The 15,984-nt window shown below is 39.8% G+C and overlaps 1 protein-coding gene across 1 annotated transcript in view; it reads left to right on the plus strand.

Annotated features, from left to right (window-relative positions):
- The first annotated feature begins 12,440 nt into the window (after positions 1 to 12,440).
- The window catches only part of ELO1 (Paxneb protein-like protein), a 30,578-nt gene continuing 27,034 nt past the window's right edge, over positions 12,441 to 15,984 (plus strand). Inside the window, exons 1-5 of the mRNA XM_087391491.1 lie at positions 12,441 to 12,611; positions 12,727 to 12,960; positions 13,051 to 13,189; positions 13,265 to 13,421; positions 13,998 to 14,076. Coding sequence (XP_087247617.1) covers positions 12,480 to 12,611; positions 12,727 to 12,960; positions 13,051 to 13,189; positions 13,265 to 13,421; positions 13,998 to 14,076 — 741 coding nt within the window. The 5' untranslated portion in view covers positions 12,441 to 12,479. The remainder of the gene's footprint in view (positions 12,612 to 12,726; positions 12,961 to 13,050; positions 13,190 to 13,264; positions 13,422 to 13,997; positions 14,077 to 15,984) is intronic.

The raw sequence follows: 15,984 nt of genomic DNA on the forward strand, positions 1-15,984 counted from the left end.
TTTTTGTGCAGTCTGCAATCATGTGTTAAGAGTTTGCAATTATGTGGAAGTTTTCCTTCTAATAAAACAATTCATTGGGGAGCTAAAAGGAAGAGAGCGCAGGGCATTAAAAACGAAGCAACTAAGAAAATATGAATAAAAAACGAAGCTACTAAGAAAATATGAATACAATATGTATATAAACTTGGAGAAAAGATCAAAGAAAAACATTATACATTACATTGAATATAAACAATAAAAGAAAGAAAATAATGTACATAAGCGGAGAAAAATCAAAGCAACATTATAAGTTATATTATTGAAGTAAAACAATAAAGAAAGAGAATTTAACACCTCTTAGAGTTATATATATATAGAGAGAGAGAAGAAAAATAATAAAAAGAACCAAAACACCTTAGAGTGACAAAGCCGAACATAATAGTAGAGAGAGAGAGGAAGAAAAATAATAAAGAAAAAGAACAAAAACACCTCTTAGAGTGGCAAACCCTAACACAATGATAGAGAGAGATGGAGAAAGAGACTCTAGATATTTAGAGAGAGATTTAAAGAGACTCTAGATATTTAAATAGAGAGGTGGGGAGAGAGAGAGAAAGACTCTAGATATTTAAACATCCCCCTCAGCAAAGTGTCTTTCCCATCCCTTGCGAATCTTAGCATCCAAGCGAGCCTTTTGTCGATTCTTTTGGATCTCTGTTTATTGTAGTGCAAGGCGTTGGGTTTCACCTAACTTCTCAAGTTGTACCAATCTGGCCTTTACATGTTCATCTTCTGTCATCCTCTATTCTTGTGTGGGGGGAGAGAGAGAGACTCTAGATATTTAAAGAGAGAGAGAGACTTTAGATATTTAAATAAAGAGAGGTGGGGGGAGAGAGAGAGAGACTCTAGATATTTAAATAGAGAGAGGTGGGGGGGGAGAGAGAGACTCTAGATATTTAAATAGAGAGGGGGGGGAGAGAGAGAGAGAGAGAGAGAGAGAGAGAGAGAGAGACTCTAGCTATCTAAATAGAGGAAGATGGAGAGAGACTATTTAAATAGAGAGAGAGAAAGAGACTCTAGATATTTAAATAGAGAAGGGGGAGAGAGAGAGAGAGAGAGAGAGAGTCTAAATATTTAAATAGAGGGAGATGGACAGACTCTAGATATTTAAATAGAGAGAGGGGAAGAGGGAGAGAGAAGGAAAGAGAGAGAGGGAGAGACTCTAGATAGATATTTAAATAGAGAGAGGGGGAAAGAGAGAGGGGGGCAGGGAGAGAGAGAGGAGAGGAGAGGGGGGGAGAGAGAGAGAGAGAGAGAGAGAGACTAAAGATATTTAAATAGAGAGAGAGAGAGAAAGACTCTAGATATTTAAATAGAGAGAGGGGGAGGTAGAGAGCTCTAGATATTTAAATAGAGAGAGGGGGGAGAGAGAGAGAGAGAGAGAGAGAGAGAGAGAGAGAGAGAGAGACTCTAGATATTTAAATAGAGAGAGGGGGAGAGAGAGTTGGAGTTAATGGCCTTCACCCTCGCATGGGCATGGAAAATACAAGGAAATGAAGGAAGGCCGCGTGTTGTTGACAAGTGTACAGGGGGAGTTCCATCTCATAAGCAATAAGAGAGAGAAAATGAGAGAGAGAGGAAGAGACAGGAAATAAGAGAGTGACTCTAGATATTTAAATGGAGAGAGTGTGTGTGTGTGTGTTGGACTTAATGGCCTTCACCCTCGCATGTGTATGGAAAATACAAGGAAATGAAGGAAGGCCGCGTGCTGTTGACACATGTACAGGGGGAGTTCCATCCCATAAGCAATAATCAGCCTTGGAGAACCTTGAATATATTTGTATCTTGAGCCCTCCACAGCAATCCCTCCCGGGACTTTTTTGAGGGGCTATGGAGCTTTGTGGGCGGCTCTGGGACCTTACACCTGGTCCATACTTTGGGGGGACATGTGTCATGTTCTGTGTGCTAACAGAGAGACTCTAGATATTTAAATAAAGGATGGAGAGAGAGAGAGAGAGAGAGATTCAAGGAAAAGACTATATATACACATATATACATACATATATATATATATATGTATATATATACATATACATAGATAAAGATATAGACATATAGATATGGATATGGATATATAGATACATACATACATACATACATAGATGCATAGATATATAGATAGATAGATAGATATAGAGAGAGAGAGAGAGAGAGAGAGAGAGGATATTTAAATAAAGGAAATAACAGAACACTCATTAGAGGAACACCCCCTAATATAATGCAATGAGAGAGAGAGAGACAAAACACCAATTAGAATGAGAGAGTAGATATTTAAATCAAGGAAATATTAATAGGTTTACATCAGCAGCCCGCTTCTTGGCACACCATCATCATCATGGCCATGCTTGATGCATGCGTTGCCATATTTTGTCGAACATTCATCCTCAATATGTCCCTTCTTAGAACATTTATTGAAGCACTTCTCATTAGGGCCAAGCTTCGCTTGAAAGCACATTTCTTTCAAATCCTTTTAAAGTGGACTTTAACTTGTCCTACTTTGGTGACACTCCCTCATCATCATTGGTACTTTTTCTTGATTTTAGACTTTGACCATGCTATGCTCTCTTGCCCATTTGTACACTGAATATCCATATCTAAATCTCAGCTAGAAGTGATATGGGTGAGAACTAGGAAACAAGGTAAGGCCACCAAAGTAATTAATGTAGGAAAATAATTATGAAGGCAACAAGGTTGGGGCTGCCAAATTAGGAAATAACAAAATTAGAGAGAGAGAGAGAGAGAGAGAGAGAGAGAGAGAGAGAGAGGTGTATTCATGAGAGAGGGAGCTTTTATAGAGGTGTTCAAAGCACACTCCTTTGGAGTGATGAAGAATGTGTGAATGAAAGACAGAGAGAGAGAGAGAGAGAGAGAGAGAGAGAGAGATGGGGAGGGAGAATTTGGAAGGGGGGGTGTGGGAAGAGAGAGTTTGGAGTGATGAAAAATGAGTGAATGAAAATTCTTTGTAAGACAACCTGGTAATTTGCATGCCTCAAATATAGTACGCTTTCATACCTCAAAAAATGAGAGAGAGAGAGAGAGAGAGAGGTATGAACAATGCAAAACGAGTGGAACTTTTGATTCAAGAAAAATCATTAACCGTTTGAAAGATGCATGATTCAGATTCAAACAAAATCACAAACCATTTGAAAGATATATGAATACTAGTGTTGACGCATTGTATTTCATGATTCCATCGAGTGCATTTTGCTTCAAAAATGATGGTCATGGCAACTTCTCTTCCATAGTAAATAATGTATGAATTCATTTTTTCTTCCCCCACTGGCCACCCCACTCTCTTACGCCACTCACACCACTCATCACTCACATGCCCTGGAGTGATCCATATACATAGGCATGCAAGTGATATTTGAGTATACGAAGTGTGCATATACTTTGCTACCTTCTTAAAAAATGACTTCCAACACATCTCCATTGTTTTTGCAAGGAGTGTATACAACACCCCTTTTTACTTCACCTTTGTTTGCTTCTTTTCCATGGGAAGTAAACTTGATTGCGTTGCTTTATTCAATGCCATTTTCTCCCCAAGCACTCAAACCCCTCATCATGACCTATTAAATAAGTTCTCTTGTGTGTACTCTCAGGTGTCTCATGTGATGAATATTCCTGACTATATTGAAAGTGGCATGTACAAAGCACTATCACAACCTCTACATGGTTATATAGAGAAAATTAAATGGTATGATTGTGATGAAAATTCTTATGTGTGTACGCAATGTGTGTACGCAATAGAGTGCCATGATAAAATTGTATAAAGGGGGTCTCAATAAATATTTCTTTCATCCAACAGTAATGATGTAGTCTTGTGACATATAATATGCAATTTCTTGTACTTATTTTGAGATGAGCCTTGTAAAATAAAATACATGCAATTTCTTTGAACGATCACTCAAAGAGGACTTATTCACATTGGATTTTAGTAAGAGAATTTTTAATGCAAAAAATTATGTGGTTATATTCTTCTATCTTGGCATTGCCTCTCCACCCAATTTTTGGACTGAAACAAGGAGGGTATGAATGTTGTTAACCTTCTTTTGTTTAGGGGGAAGTTCATGGTGTTTCTGCTCAATTTTGGATGTAGCGAGGGTAGGCCTTGTCCCTACCTTCTTTTCAAGGTTTGAGTGTGGTGGATTTAGGATTGTAGGTGGGATTCAGATAGAATGATGTTAATGTGGATGTGGGCTACATTAGTACAATGACATTGTGCGGATATCGATAGGGGCTACATAAGTACATTGCAATTTGCAATGTACATACATGTACACCCATTGCATCAAATGAAGTGCATTGAAAAACAAACTAATCATTAGTTAAAGTGGAATGTAAGTTGTCTTTCTAACCTCTATAATTGCATGTGTATGGCACTCATCATATGTAGTATTTTCATTTCACAATTCTAAAAGTCTATTAAAAAATTTTAATTTATGAAAAATGAGCTCTGGTCCTCATTATACACATTTTTCCATACATGCAAATATTGTAAGGTCTTGATAGACAATATAACTAAACTAAGATACAATTTCTAAAGGATGAGCTTTACGGTCAATGCACGATTAGGTGTATCCAATTGCGAAACTATTTTAGGGGTAGTTTTGGGGTCGTGACATAACACGTTGGTGGGCGATATTTTGAATTTCAGGTGGACTCACACTCTCCTTGGAATTTTTTTATCATAATGATTGCCCTACTAGCATAATAATGAGATGCAATTTGTCAAAACTTGTTCAGAACACCATAGAGCTCGACATATGTCACTACACTAGCAGTTGGGCCCTCCTTCATGCAATCTTTGTGCATCAGACTGTCCAGAGTCTATCTTGTCATCTACCCACGTCACCTGCCATCTAAGCTCACCACCTATCATCTACCTGCAGCTCTCGCCAGTGTCATATATGCACAACTTTTTCACGTTGATCTAGATCCACGACCACCATGTTGACGTTGGCTTGGTGTGACCACTGTGCTAGTTCTTGGAGATGGCTGTAGCTACTCCTAATTAAACCAAAATAAGATGTATTTATGTTAATTGGTTGGGTCATGTGAGACCCGCATTGGAGTCTCACAATTGTTCATATATTTTGCATCGAGGGGTCCCCTTTCTTCATTCTGTTCTTTTAACGTGCCACCAGACATGTTTAAAACTAGGGCTGGTGGTTGGAATAGCATGTTGTTATAGTGTAATGAGAGTGCAATTAATAGTTTAAAACAAGTGGTTAGTAGTTAATCCTAAACGAAAGAAAATGTATTCCCTTGTGCAACCACCACGCTAGTTCTATTTTAGTGCGGGTTGTAGTTAGACCTAAACTAAGGAAAATGCATTTCCTTGCAACGACCACATTGGTGCTATTTTAGTGTGGTGGTTATACAAAGTTAAACATTTTCTTTCATTTAAAAGTTAATCCTAAATGAAGGAAATGCATTTTCTTTCATTTTTAAGTTAATCCTAACAAAGGAAAATGTATTTCCTTGTGCAGCCACTGCACTGGTTTTATTTTAGTAGGGGTTGTAGCTAAACCTAAACCAAGGAAATGCATTTCCTTGCAACCACCATGCTGGCTCTTGGAGCTATTTTAGTGCTGCTTGCAGTTAATCCTAAAACCAAAGAAAATGTATTCCCTTGTGCAACCATCGTTTATTGGATGCATTGATAGGCCCAGATTGCCTTGTGAGATACTATTTTTATGGACGCTTTGCACATGGATGCTATTTTGTGCTGAGGGATAGCTTTGACACATTGCAAGTGATGCAATGATAGTGTTATGCTCTCTTGGATGAGATATTATTGATGCATATGCCCATGGACGGTGTTTATTCTTGAGCCATTTGGCACTTATTGGCATTTTGGATTGCCATTGCAGTTGGCATTTTCTTTTGGGGTAGATTTGCTCATATGGATGCATAGTATATGCACATGAGTCAGATGCATCTTTTGATGCTTTGAGCCTTGAGTTTTGGTGACACTATCCTTCATTAAAGCAGACATATTGGGTGCAACTAGTATATGGTGTGATTTCTCTTTTGCAAGTACTAGCATTTGGGATTTTGTTTCATTTGCATCATGGCATCCTCTTCCATGTCTGAAAAGGAGTTTTTCAGCATTAAAAAGTTTGACGGGACAAACTTTTCTTTGTGGAAAGAACAGATTGAGCGAATTCAATCTGGTATGTAGAGCTATGCTTTTGATAGATTTGTGCTTTCTCGAAATACCTTGTCTTTGTTTGATGCATGAAATACTTCGTTACTTTGTTTGTACAACTAGAGCATCATAAGCTCTTGAGATTCTGAGCAGATGCTACATACTAGGTTACATACGATTGATTTTACCTTGGTTTGACCCTTTTTGACAAATTTCCCTCGTGAATCATTGAACAAGGAATTCAACCCTTTGTTGCTTTTCCTTCCAGCCTTTGCTTTCTCCCTAGTTAATTTCTTTCTTATGCTTGAGACAAACTGGCTGTACCTTAATAGAGGTTACCTCTTGTTCTGCATGTATGCAATCCTCATCGTCCATTTTTAATCTTCACAAGTTTCACATCAGAGCTCGAGCTTCCTTCCAAATTCCTGAGTGCTTTCTCCATGGTCCAATATCTAGCATGTGGAAAGAGGCATAGCAAAAGTGTAAAAGGAATTAGAAGAAGGTAAAGGGTGGAGGTGAAAGGATGCATTGAATCCACAATCTTCAATCAGGTTCAGAGCCGGAAAGAAGAAGCAAGATGTTGGAAAGGACGACCAGATCATGCAAGACAACAATCTTCGATGTAATGTAGGTGCAGAGGGAGTATGTATATGCGACGGAGAGCAATATGAGGGGTTTTGGTCATGAATTCTACAATATTGATATGTCCCCCTACTAGTCATGAATTCTACAATACTCCATCACATTAATGAACCGTCCATATATCCTCATCGATAGGAATCCACATTATTGATTTGGACCAGGGGGCATGCTACGGGAAGATATCAAGCTTCAAATATTCAGGATCCGAAGGGGGGGGGAGGAAGTCTAGAAGAAAGGGCGACGAGATGGGATTTCTTGAGCTACAAAGCTCTGGCGCTTATGAAGACATTAGATCTAGTAAAACACTAGCAAAGGTGATAGCACTATGGCCATGGGAGTGCCTGGGCCTTCTTGTAGTATGGAGGCTGCTTTTGGAGCTCGCATATCCTCCTCTTGGCATCATCTTTTGTTTGCGCACTGTCTTCATTTCAGAGTCCTGGGTAGTTCAAAGAAAACTTACAAGGATGTGGTGAATTTAGGCTGGAAGGATCACAACTGAATGTTGGTTGATATGAGCAATTAGGATGGAAAAGGACTATCCACTCGATGATGATGCTTGAAAGCTCCTTCATACATGATTGTAGTGGTGGTTTCGATCAGTGATTGTGCTCCTGCTGTTACTGATCGCTATCAACTTTTCCTCCATCCCATCATCATCTCTACTGCTTTCCACTGTTTTGAGTTCAGTCTCCACTGCCGATACTCCCAAACATCCCTTCTCTTCATTTTCATGTCATCCCACTAGATAATTCGCCTTAGTTTTGTTGTGTTGTAGCACAATCTCTGGCCAACTTTAAAGAAAATGCAGCATTACCAAGATTACACTTAGCGCAATCAACATAAACCATCAAGATCCATTGGTGCCTGTATCATTTGGGGGGGGGGATTAGTTGGCTTACCCTTTATTCTTTTGTATGTGTGTCTACTATAGCACTGCCCATAGCTGCGATTTAAAGGAAGAAGCCATAGTGTGGTTGATCTAGCTTGAAGGGAAACAAAGGCACTAGAGGCACAACATCCTTGCATTTCAGCATCCCCGTTAAATTCAAAATTGCGAGCTTCGTTCTTGGAACTAACAGTGAGTTTTTGCTGATCCAAATATGTGTGTATGCTTATGGACCAAGCTATGCAAAAGGCATGCATGCGGTAGAAATTGAGAGCCCACAAACTCGGCTTCTCGTCTGGGGAACATGGACATTTTCCTCTAACGTCATCCTCCAATCTGGACACTAGCATAAGCTTTGATGGGTCGGTAAGGTCTACAAGGAAACTTGGTAGCTTTGCAAGAGAATGAGGTGATCAACGATCCACATCTGGAAGCCCAATTTGGAATCGAATATCATAACTGAGTTTCAACTAGCCGCTTCAAAGCGTAAGTGGCCGATGACCCTGTAGGTGACATAAGTGCCTTATGAAGTATATGATAAGGAAGATGGGTTTGACATGGATAAAGAATTGAAGGATGATAGTGAAGAACATCTCCCTCATCTTTGCTTGATCCACTTGTACAACTAGAACAAGTGAACATCCGTTTCAGTGGCGCGAAAGCCTTGAACTGCCACATGATGCCTAGTGGATTATGATTTGTGAGACAAAGCATACATTGTGTTTCCATCTGAAATCAAATGAACCTTAGGATAGTTTCTAGCTCTTCTCTAATTTGAGGAGATGTGCAAACAACACATCAATAAGATTCTATGATTGCCTTCGTTTCAGGAGAATAGGAATAAAAGAGAAATATTTTTTAGGTTTAAACACTTCGATCAACAAGTGCAAGGACTACAAATGGTCAAGAACATAAGAAAGAGTTGGGGGTTGGATTGGGATAGAGATGTAGATGTTCTAGGCGAGATGCAAAGCCTTCAGATTTTATGCACAAGGTTAATGGGAATTGGTTTCCACCCTTGACAAGGAGTTTTCAATTCTTAGATCTCCACTCTAATTGTAGCACACAAAAAAATGCACACCTCTCTTTTCTCTCACAGATTCCTACACCGGGATTTGAGTCACACTCAAGTGCTTTGTCATTCTTCCTTTTTCTTAGATGTACACAATGAATTGTCCCAAGTCTCACTCGCTTTCATCTTTTGATCTTGCAATTTTCCCTTGAGCTTGGCTAACTATATATCCATAAGTGTCTTGGACTAGTGGAGTTCCTGAGCACTTCATTCAGGCAGCGTGGCAAGTTGGCAATCCTTCATCTACATAGCTACGCTTCGATGCAGAGGATTCCAACCACAATGGGAAATGGAAATAACTGTAAGATCTGTGAGTGATAGATGCACCCTGCTTGATTTACTTGCCAATGGAATTAAGAAAGCTAGTTCTCCTTGAAAGCAATAAACAGCCTCAACTGCAACATAAGCTGATTGCTGCATACATGCCCATCCAAGATTACCCTGAAGAACAATGATATGGAGTTGGTGGCATCAAAGTGTAGCACACTTGGATGAACGGTAATTCACTCGTAGTTGGTGAGCACGTTAGTCATCCTAGTACAGGGCTTGTCACAATGATTCGCATCCTCTTTTGTTGAGGACCAAGCCCTTGTGAGTTCGGGACTTCGAGGGTACTACAATTTATTCCGTATATTGCTACGGTTTTCATTCATGATTCAAATATGTATTTTCCTGTGATTTTAGTGTTTGGAGATTCCCATTTAGTGTCATTGAAAGGCTAGTTAGATAAACAAAACCAGTTAAAAGTATTCTCGTGACAGCCCCAAGGCCTTGAAGTGAATGCTATGAATTGAATTTATCATTTACACTTCGCAAAAACACTCTGTGTTTGGAGCAAGGCATGGTTCTATATATTCGATTTCATCTATGAGAACATTGTGGAATGTTTTCAGTGTACTCTACTTCTGTGCATCCCACATGTTCTTTTTTATTAAATGTTTAGTGAGTGTACGTTAGTCCTATTTGCTTTGGGGAATTCCTAGAAGGGTTTGCTCAGATGACACATGGCATTTGAGCGTTATTGTATATGTATGGTTGGTCAATGAATGTGCCTATTCTCTTTCATTAAATGTTTCATAACTGAGAGAGCACTAGTCCTATCTGCTTTGGGGTATCCTTAGAAGGGTTTGCTCAGATGGCACATGGGATTTAAGTGTTATTGTATATGTATGGTTGAGTGCACTTTTAAATACTCGCAAGTGATGATGGTCTTGATTTTCTTCCAATCGATTTTTTTAAAGTACTCCTACACATAAAAAAGTGTGCACGTTTTCCATCTTCTTTGGGGTATCCCTACAAAGGTTTGCTGAAATGGCACATGGAATTCACAGGCGTTGGTCAGTGAATGACTTTGTTTTTTTTTCTAGGATTTTCCTTTTATATAAAAAAAAGAATTGTGGAATGTTTTATGAATGTGCCCATTCTCTTTCATTAAATATTACGTCATAGATAGTGTTTTGGTACCATCTACTTCAAGATATTTTCAAAACTGTTTTCTTCGATAACGCATGGGATTTAACTATCACTGTATATGTATGGTTAAGTGCACTTTTGAATAGTCCTAAGTGATGACAATTTTGGAATGTACTGGTTTCCTATGTACTACAGATCTTGAAGATGAATGTGCCTTGTAGAAAGCTGAGGACAAGTATGCTACTGAAGCCATTGCCTGAAAAAAAGAAAAAAAAAAACAATCCAAAAAGCCGTTTGCCAGAAAATCTGGTGTGCTTGGAAAAAAAAACCGTTTGCCTGAAAAGCCAGTTCACTTGTTTGCCTGTTGAAAGGGCTAAAAGGGCTTTATGCCTGTCGGTGAAAAGATTGTTGTTTATTGAGATTGTAAAAGGGGAAAAGGTCAAATAAAGCAAAGAAAAATGAAAGTTGCCATCAACAGTTTGCATATAACTACTAGTCAAGGAGATATCATTTATAAAACACTTTGCATACTACTGGTCCAGGAGATATCATTTATAAAACACTTTGCATACTACTGGTCCAGGAGATATCATTTATTAAACCTTCATTGTTTCAGTTATTTTCTATTCTCTTTACTAAGCTATGCATGGCTTCTAGAAGGACACAAAGTGATTCATTTAAAACTGTAAAGGTAGCCCTATTGACAGATTTCTTCTCTTTTAAGGAAAAAAAGGCGAGCCAAACAACAACAATGGACCCAAACAAATCAATTGATAACATCTTGCATAAACAGAACTTGAGCCGTGTCATGCACTATGGTTACACACCAAGAGATTGTTTATTTAAGATAGTTGCGTACCTGTTGAAAAACAAGATGACCTCTGAACAACTATGGACTATAACAATCCAAAATACTGTTTCGAACTTACTGAACAATCAACACATATTTGGATTTGAGCTTCATACATGAACAACATGGAGTTAAAACGCACGACGAATACATTACACGAATGAGTATTCCAATATCATGCAGTGGTCTTTAGGGAGATAGATTTGTTATTGCATGGCTTTCAAAGTTCCTTTAAAGACCAATTCAAGTGTGGTCATTTGCAACTGGAAACATATGTATGCAGCTCGTATGCAATGTAGCAACGAAAATGTATCAACCCCATTATGGATCTTGTATGATGATAGTTTTATAGTATTGGCATAGCTCTGGTTATGATAAAGGATCTCTCTCAATAAGCCTCGTGGACAAGCAGCTATGCAACCACCACCTACACATTTACCGCTAAATTGAGCCAAATGTTGAAACAACATCTCAATCTGATGATGAAGTTGTAATTCTCACAACAACTACAAACCTAGATCTCGCACCTAGTATTGAAAATCAGCACTCAATTAACGTTGTCCTACGTTATCAACACATCCATGGGGATTGTTTATTCGATACAATAAAATACTTTGCTGATAATATTTGACTCTAATATTATCGATGTTGCTTCAGCCTGAATTCTTAGAACATTTCTCTCTTTTGATGCATGTTCTCGATGCAAATAAGTTTCGAAATCAATAGTAGAGATGCCACATGGGATGCAATATCAAAGGATAATATTTCATATGGTTGTAATCGATGACATAATATTATTTAGGTTGCAACCAAGGATGAGTTATGAGCTCTTGTGAGCATAGTCTTATTTATGTATTCATTGGGCAAATCTTTGCACATCGCCAAGGCAATAATAAAAAACTACCCTTGACATTAGCAGGGAGGATTGGGTCTTGATGGACCATGTGTCGTTGTCTCATGTTTACATTTTTTTTGTTCTTTTTTTTTCTCTTTATGATATGTTCATTAAACGGTAGGATCCAAGTTTTAGTTTAAGATAGTAGTTAAAGTGCTCCATGATAAAAAAATGAACTTTGTAATATAGAGAGCTATAGTGACAATAAGCGAGTCTCTCAAGGTTAAGTAGAGCCTATCCCCTTTGAGTTGGATGCAAAAATTGTCCTTAAATTTCTTTCCTTAAATTTCTTTTGGATAGAGCCTTGATTGATAGGGCCTCATAAGTTTTGTGCATACATGCACTCTTGTTTACATTTGTAGATTATAACTTTTCAGATTTTAAGGACAAAAACATGAATAGTTTTAGGGAATTCCAAAAGCAAAAATTTTAGGTAAATTCGTAAATTTGAAGTTCGAAAGAGTTCTTCTTTCTTGTTTCTGTTTACAAATGTTAATATCCTAAAGCTTCGTAGATCGCTGGCTAGAATTCATGGCTTCGCGAGGTCGCATCTCCAGCTTCATTAGGAAGGGCAGCTCCCCCACCCCTTCTCTCCCTTCGCCGTCTGCCAGACCAGGCCCTCATGGCACTTCGCTGGTTTCATCTGGATTCTCGGACTTGGACCATATCCTTTATGTGTGGATTTTTCCATGATGGCAGCGTCGATTTGTCTGTGCTACGATTGGTTTTGAGTAATATTTTGAGTCGTGTGACTCGTGTCCCCTTGACCTCTGGCTTACAGATTGTAGGTGGAGGATTTCCAGTCGGAAGTCTGATAATGGTCATGGAAGATCTTAATGCTCCTCACCACATGATTCTCTTAAGATATTTCATGGCGCAGGGTTTAGTGCAGGGGGAGTCCCTTCTGTTTGCAAGTTCTATTTCCTCTCCGGATGCTTTCCTTGGGACGCTACCTGGGGTAGCCAAAACAAAAGATGGGCCGGATGATGGCACTTCCACTAAAGGCACGCAGGTTAGCGACGTTGGTTTAGTGGAAAGAGGATATTGTTAATTTGATGGCAGCAATTCTTTGGATGTTGACCCGGTACCTTCTACTGTCCAGGGGGAGGGGTTAAGAATCGCCTGGCAGTATCGGAAATATTTGGACGAGCAGCAATCTCTAGAAGGCCGCAGGCAGTGGCGGCAGGAGTTGATGTCTCAGCGACAAGGGATTTCGCACAGGCCGTCACCTATTTCCTCAGGTTCGCAAAACTATTCAGGAAATTTTTGAGCTCCTTACAAAGAGAAATTACCCACTTTTTTGTTGTCTTTCCAAGGTATGGGGCAAGACTATTGCAGCGCCTTTGATTTGAGAAAGCCCATAGAAAGGTCTTTGCTAACTGCTGGAAACGTGGAGTGCGTAAGCCTGCAAGAAGGAACAACGCTCTGTCAGCTGCAAGAGAAATGCCAAAGCTTTATCTCAAAATTATCAAGGTACATCATATACCTGTATATACGAAAGCAGAGTGTAAAACTTATGTGAAGCTCCTTGTACAGCTTTGTGTATGTATTGACAAAGCTTGCCGAAAGGCAAAATAACATTTGAAACCGCTTAAAAAGTAAGGATGCAGGAAGCTATAATTGATCATCTCGAATGATAGTATAGGTGAATCGAGAGATTGAAGATTTTTTGGCCTTTCGGTGCTGATACGTTTGTCAAGATTCTGTCTGCGATTGGTCTCTTGAAAGTTGCTCTAGTGATCCGTACATGGAATTCACAATAAAGCCAAAAAGCAGATGTATTAAGACAAAATCTGTGTACTAATCCCTGCTTGATGTAAGAAATCTGAACGATTTGTTAGGCATGTTCCTGATTCATCCAATCATAGGGTCCAACCTCGTGCATTGTGGTTGAGCTCAGGCAAATGCCTGTAGCGTCCTGAAAATTTTTTGGTCATTTTTGCCTAGTTAGTTTGTTCTTTTCTTCATAGTATATTTGTTCTTTTCTTCATAGTATATAATATTTGGGGACCTTTGCTATAATTTCACATCGGTCTTCTGTCTTTGTAGACCTGCTGAGGGGATGCAGCAAATTGGTCGGATTGCTTTGCAGTCTCTATGTGCACCTCAGGGAATGCTGTTTGACAAGGTGAGGGTCGTTTGTGAGTTTTACTGTTGTGGCTATCTTGAACATCATATGGCAGCACAGAAATCCCTTTTACGTCTGCAAGAAGTATTGCTTGATGACTGTGAAGCTGCTATTCTATGTTTCTTCCAGTGAAGGGCTGCCCTCAGAAGGTTGCCTCCTTTGTTCTGTGTTTGGGAATTGCAGCTGCAAAAGATCCACGTGCGCCTTTTTGCAAAATATAACTGGACAAGAAAAATGTTTCAAAGCCAAAATAAAATCATGCATGCCCTGGTAGCCTTCAGAAAAGGTTCAGACTGTTCTGAGGGAGGAATCTTATAGTGAATTGGTAGTAAAGCCCATTGCAGTAACTAAAGGGAACTGTCAACCCAATCAAATCAATACTTAAAATAAAAGCCTAGGGTTGACAGCCCCCCCAAACAAAAGACCAGAGTTGAGACTCCAAAAACACGATTTTTTTTGGTGAGTACTCTTAATTGTGCCAAATTGTGAACATGCATCACCCCCCCCCCCCGGGCCCCGCCCTCCCCCCCCCCCCCCTTTTTTCTGCCTCTTCCCTTCTTTTTTTTCCATTCCTGAGCAGGAATATCCCTGATGTGCGAAAGTGTTCACATGGTTACCAGCGTGGCCTGGACCAGGCTGGTTAGATGCAACCAACAATACAAAAAAATCAAGGCATGGGGAGCAGTTCAGAAGGGCTGGTATTGAATTTGCATTTGCCTGTGTGTTGAGCCACGTGATGTCTATAGCATCTTTACTTATGGAGGGACCGCCATGGGAAGAGGTTCTGTCCATCATCTCTAAACCTACATCTGTGGTGCTCGACTCATGCCTGTGTTGATGACCACTGGCAGTGGAAGTTACGTTGTGTGTGTCGATGCCTTCATGTGCATTCTCCTTTGACACTATATTTTACCAACGACCTGTTTGCATCTGATGCATGCCACATAGTGCCAAAGACTTTGTGAAATGTCATGCTGGGATAGGAGGGGGTGGGGGGGGGACTGTAAAGTGCACAGGGAGGAGGAGTAATTGCAGGACTGGAGGATTTTGGAGTTCTCAGTTGTGGCACACCCTTATGAGGCAGGAGAAGGGTTTGGAGCTCCTTGGACCATACGACATATGTAAGGGCATATTGATTGGCTAGTTTATGTGCAGAGAAGTTGTGTGAAGAGGATATGTAACTCTGGTTCGTGATTGGTCCATGCACATGTTTGAGGGGGCTGGCCTCTGCATGGCATTTACAGAGAACAGTTTGCAGTTGATCCAATGAGGTACCAGCGTGGAAGCGACTCTACTAGCTTCTACAATATTTGGGAAAGCGGTTGACTATCTCTCTTTTGCTCCGGGGACTCTATAGCTCGAGTGCATGCTTACAACTCGCATGAGTGTCGTTTGTGGAGATGAACATGCCTGTAGTACGTAGAGTTGAGCAGCTGCTCAGAGATGTAGATTTTGGTCCTGTAGGAGTCGGATCTATATGCTGAAGTTATCTTTTGTAACAGTAACAAGCAACAATCCATAGTTGTGGTGCTCTGGTGTCTCTGTCGAGTATGTCCCCTCTAGTCTCTTTAATACAGGTTCTTTGGTCTCCTGAAGGATTGTCTGCTCTCTGCGATTTCATCCGTGATTGTATATGAACAGTTACACTCTAGTTTTGGACTGTGAAAGAATGAGAGAGTTTAATAGATAGTTCATGCTTTATTTCTGACAGGACATAGGAGCAGGAGAACAGTGATACAAGTTAACGATTTCAAGCAGGAGGCTACAAACTTGTGCTTGGTTTAGAACTAAAATAGCTCCAACATCCAGCGTGGTGGTTGCGGATATGGACCTTGAGGGGTCCCTTTAGAGATTGACATGCCACGGTGGTCTTCACGCCAACGTGGTGGTCTCTCCATGCCAACATCA

The sequence above is a fragment of the Dipteris shenzhenensis genome, chromosome 20, assembly GCF_047967505.1.
Source record: "Dipteris shenzhenensis isolate YYH24624 ecotype China chromosome 20, Dip_SZ_1.0, whole genome shotgun sequence".
Classification (NCBI taxonomy): domain Eukaryota; kingdom Viridiplantae; phylum Streptophyta; class Polypodiopsida; order Gleicheniales; family Dipteridaceae; genus Dipteris; species Dipteris shenzhenensis.